Source organism: Limulus polyphemus, unplaced genomic scaffold, assembly GCF_000517525.1.
Source record: "Limulus polyphemus unplaced genomic scaffold, Limulus_polyphemus-2.1.2 Scaffold2485, whole genome shotgun sequence".
NCBI classification, from domain to species: Eukaryota; Metazoa; Arthropoda; class Merostomata; order Xiphosura; family Limulidae; genus Limulus; species Limulus polyphemus.
In genome coordinates this window covers 147,981-153,168 of record NW_013668095.1, presented here as the reverse complement: position 1 = coordinate 153,168, position 5,188 = coordinate 147,981, and the positions used below count along the sequence as shown (strand labels likewise).

The window sequence follows — 5,188 nt, the reverse complement described above, 5'->3', positions numbered from 1 at the left end:
GTAGTTTTGGGCTTGATTACAAACAAATCTAACTGATTGTTCACAAAGCTTCTTGTCGCTAGCGCTAGGATTTGTATATACCATACAATTTGCGACAGATTAAGTAAGGAATCGTTAGCTGTAGTCGATAGGGACTCGCCTTTCAAGCACTTAATCCAGTGTTCGCTACTGCACTTGGTGTGTTTACGTTTTGGAGTGACGAATGAAAGCGAAATGCGGGTTACTTTAAAAGTAGTTTTAAAGCATATTTTACATTTCTTAGCAATCAAACTTTGCAAAAATGTACACACTCCACTTTCTTCTTCGTATTCATACCCCTAAAAATAATTCTTGTGCCAATTTTTTGATATTGCTGGACAAAGTTTGGGTACTTACAATTTTGAGATTTTCTGGAAAACTTCATGTGGATCTAGAATTTAGAGTAGTCAAAGCTAGTGAAGGATATTTTGTAGACGTGTTTTAGAGTGTTTGTTTGTTTGTTTTTGAATTTCGCGCAAAGCTACACGAGGGCTATCTGCGCTAGCCGTTCCTAATTTAGCAGTGTAAGACTAGAGGGAAGGCAGCTAGTCATCAACCACCCACTGCCAACTCTTGGGCTACTCTTTTACCAACGAATAGTGGGATTGATCGTCACATTATAACGCCCCCACGGCTGAAAGGGCGAGCATGTTTGGTGTGACGGGGATTCGAACCCGCGACCTTCAGATTGCGAGACGAGCGTCTTAGCCACCTGGCCATGCCGGGCCCACGTGTTTTAGAAGTGTATAACATTCAGAATAAAACAAACCATCCGCCGTTTGTAATTCTAAAGAAGAGTACTAAGCATGAACGTTACGTGTAATGAGTAAGTTACGTAAACGTAAAAAACAACAGTATTTTTGTTTTTATTATTCTGATTATAAATTAATGTTTTATTTGATATCTTTAATCATATTTTGCTTTAATTTTGATAAATTTCAAATTTGAATGTTCTTGGGTCAGCCTATCATTTTTATTACGAATCTGTAACCACTTACCTGATGAGGCTGGTACCGCGAGGATGAGACCAAATGAAAGAAACACTTGATATGTGCATACTAATCCAAAATTTCCTATTAAGTTGATTACTGCAAAGACATAAATAGACCTTAATTGTACTCATGACACGAACTGACTCTCGAAGAAAAAGTAAATGTTATTCTCTTTTTTTTTTAGATATGAACCCAGAAATGAAAACTATTAATTCCCAACAAAATGTGTTTAAACTTTAACAGTTTCGACTTTTATTTAATAATTTACATCAATTAATTATTATTAACCAGTTAATTGAAAAGAACAAAAACAGCGGTTAAAGACATATTACATAGTATAATTACTCTTACACTCCACAATCAGTATATGTTTTGACACTAACTATCCTTAATTACAAAAATATAAATCATCATTGATTGAGATATGGATAGATAATAATTACGGTTTTATATTAATTAGCAATAATTGCTAAAAAGAGTAAAAAAAATGGGTGTGTAATACTAGTTAACGTTAGCTAACTAACTAAACCACGTTAAAACACATAAAAACGTGCCTAATAAAGTAAATAAAGCAGGTTCTCTCAAACTATAGGTAGCAACGTTACTCCAAGAAAGGTTCAAGGGAGCTGTTAAAACACATCAAAACGTGCCTAATAAAGTAAATAAAGCAGGTAGTTTGAGAGAATCTGCTTTATTTACCTTATTAGACACATTTTGATGTGTTTTAACAGCTCCCTAGAACCTTTCTTGGAGTTACATTGCTACCTGTAGTTTGAGAGAATCTGCTATATTTACTTTATTAGGCACGTTTTGATGTGTTTTAACAGCTTCCTTGAACCTTTCTTGGAGTTACGTTGCTACCTATAGTTTGAGAGAATAGGGAGCAACGTAACTCCAAGAAAGTTTTCAAGGGAGCTGTAAAACAACTTCAAAATGTGCCTAATAAAGTAAATGAAGCATATTCTCTCAAACTATAGGTAGCAATGTAACTCCAAGAAAGTTTTCAAGGGAGCTCCAAGAGGGAGGCGGATGTCGTGAAAGAGAGTTTCTTCATCTTTTTCCTTATTTGGCGGGCTACTGAGAACCCATTTCTTTTAACATTGTACATGTTTGTAATGAAGTATTTGAAGTTTTTCGACCGCACGAAAAATAAACTATATTGTGTAAAATTGAATTAGCGTATTATTTTAAAATGGTATTTGAATTTTAGTTACTTGACAAAAAGGGAATCTTAACTGTCAACTCTCACAAAAAAGGAGATTCTTGAATGAAAAGGTTTCGAGATCATTTTGATAGAAACCATTGTAAAGAGGACAAATAGTTTCGTTGTTTATCAATAAGTGCACATTAGGCAGTTTTCAATAACTTAGGAGAAATTTAAAACATCATTGAACCGGATAGTACAGATGGCGCCACATTTGTGAAGATTAACTTAAACGAGCACTTATTAATGATTTTTTAAAAAATTTTCTCGTTACCTAAAGATAATATTGCAGCTGAGACTAGTGGCACCCACGGTAACTGACTCCAATTTATAGTTTCAATATGCGTCAGATGAAGAAAGATGAAAATCGGCCACATAGCCAAGAGGTTTAAAAGAGCAATCATCGTAAAGAATATAGAAAGTTGTCCAGAAGTGACATCTCCAATCAATTTCTTGAAGAAAACCTGTCAAGAAAAAGAACAGCGAGTAAGTTATCTCTTCATAGAAATATAATATGCAAAGTTCAACCTGCCTGGTAATATAGATTAAAAGGGTGATAAAGTTGTGGTTATATTTGTATCATGAAAGATCTATACGACCAATTGTCCTGGAAATTTCATAAGCAATGAAGTAAGTAAAGCCAGTTTAATAGAAAGTGGTTCTTGAAAACAAAACCTTAGGGTTTGATTGATTTTGATGGATTACCTAACTTAGTTGCTATCTGACAACACAAATGTGGGATGCATATTGTCCTCAGAGGATACGTTTATCATGACAGAAACTTAGAAATAAACTTACATCTCCAGTTTATTTACATGTTTCTTTTACTGTTGTTGTTGTAATTTGTACAATTCCTAAGTCATTCATTCCGTTTTATTTATTCATTTATTTTTCTAATTTCGGAATATAAATATGTTAAGTAAAGGCCAATGTTAATTCGAGTCAATAGACAAGAAATTATTGAAAATAAAATGCAGAAATAAACTACATATATTTTTTTTTATTTCCAATAACTTGCTTGTTTGTTCTTAAGATCAAAGCTACACAACGAGCTATCTGTACTCTGTCCACCACTGGTATTGAAACCCGGGTTTTAGAGATATAAGCTTTCAAACTTACCGTTAAGCTACCAGAGTGCATACAAGCATTAGTGATCCATTTTGTTATTACTGATCAACATTTTTTTTTTCAAAGTTAGTTTAAAGTATAATATCCTAGTAACTATTTATGGCAGTTTATTAAAAACATCTAGCACTAAGTCTTTTATTTTTATTTTAAAGTTTGTAGCATACTGTAGTATTAACACAATTGTTTCTGAAAATAACGAAGAATTGTGTTGCTTACGAACTTAGAGCAGGAAAATCGGAGGTTCGATTATCTACAATGGGGGAGCGTAGATAGCTCATTGTGTATCTTTGCACTAAAACAACAGCTAATATTACCTTTTTATCAAGTAAATCTTATCACAGATACGGTTATCAATGGTGTACTCTAAAATCTACTGGATTAAACCTTTGTAGACCGATTGTGAAGTAAGGTGCCTTTGACAAAAGTTTAAACCGAAAATCGACAATATTGAAAATTCACCAAGTGTCCTGGCGTTAGTTGTCGTGATGGGTTTTTTCAGTGCTGTATTTATCTTAATATTAAATAGATATAAAAATGGGTCAGATGTTCGGTTAAACAAATGCAGAATGTAATCAAGGTAATGTAGAACAAAATAAGAAAAAGCAAAGTTCCATTTTGAATCACTCTTAGCTTTATCAACTCGGACGAGAAAGGTATCGCGAAATTTCTCTTACAGGAATATCCCTAACAGGACCGCGTTATGATTGTTTCTCATTCTCGACCTTCCATTATAATTATACAATTAACCCGTTTCTTAAGACAGTATTATAAATACCCAAGTAACAATAGCTCATATAAATGTTAATCTTTTAAGTATATAATCATAAAAAAAATACTTCAAGACTTTACGTTAGTATTTTAGACTAGTTACTTTTAAATATTAGATATAACATCTATCGTACATTACAGCTGAATATCTAGAATTCAATAATATAATGTCATGCTAAAGATGGAAAAGGCATTTATGACGCATATATACTTAAAACAGCTTTTTGGGAACATAATAACTAATAGTATTATTATTAGACATAACGAAAGGATATCATAACGCTACATTCCTGTATAGGAAATTATGCGGAGCCTTTGTCGTCCGAGCCTTCTATCAAAACCCAAAGTGGTTTAGAAAATAGAATAAAAAGCTTGTATAAAAAAACGTCCATCACCTTTAACTCCCAAATTCTGGAAATATTTTAAACAGAATAAATAGGAATATAACCCCAAACTAAGTAATTAAAATTATTAAGATAATATTATTTTATTGTTAACTTTCACATATATATAGCCTGGCATGGCCAGGTGGTTAGGGAGCTCAACTCGCAATCTGCGGGTCGCGGGTTCGAATCCCCGGTCCACTAAACATGCTCGCCCTTTCAGCCGTGGGGGCGTTATAAGTGACGGTCAATCCCAGTATTTGTTAGCAAAAGAGTAGCCCAAAAGTTGGAGGTGGGTGGTGATGACGAGCTGCCTTCCCTCTAGTCTTACACTGCTAAATTAGTGACGGCTAGCGAAGATAGCCCTCGTGTAGCTTTGCGCGAAAATTCAAAAACAAAAACAAACAAACACATATATATATATATAATGTTACCTACAGGCTTAAATATCTTAAACACCACTATAACCCAATTTCTCCTGGTGTACATATCTTTTCAATTGAAAGATGTCCAAAGCTAAATCGTGTAAGAGATATTGTGTCTAGTTATTATTAATACGTTAATAGATTTCTCTTGTTTTGTTTATTTGAAGACAAGCACATAGCTACATAATAGGCTATCTCTGCTCTGCCCACCGCGGGTATCAAAACCCGGTTTCTAGCGTTATAAGTCCACAGACATACCGCTGTGTCGCT

The 5,188-nt window shown here is 33.9% G+C and overlaps 1 protein-coding gene across 1 annotated transcript in view; it reads right to left on the bottom strand.

Moving 5' to 3' along the window:
* LOC106467090 (putative thiamine transporter SLC35F3) overlaps positions 1–5,188 on the bottom strand; it is a 31,175-nt gene that overhangs the window by 2,814 nt on the left and 23,173 nt on the right. Inside the window, exons 5-6 of the mRNA XM_022395214.1 lie at positions 2,489–2,678; positions 1,017–1,106 (exon numbers count right to left, since the gene is read on the bottom strand). Coding sequence (XP_022250922.1) covers positions 1,017–1,106; positions 2,489–2,678 — 280 coding nt within the window. The remainder of the gene's footprint in view (positions 1–1,016; positions 1,107–2,488; positions 2,679–5,188) is intronic.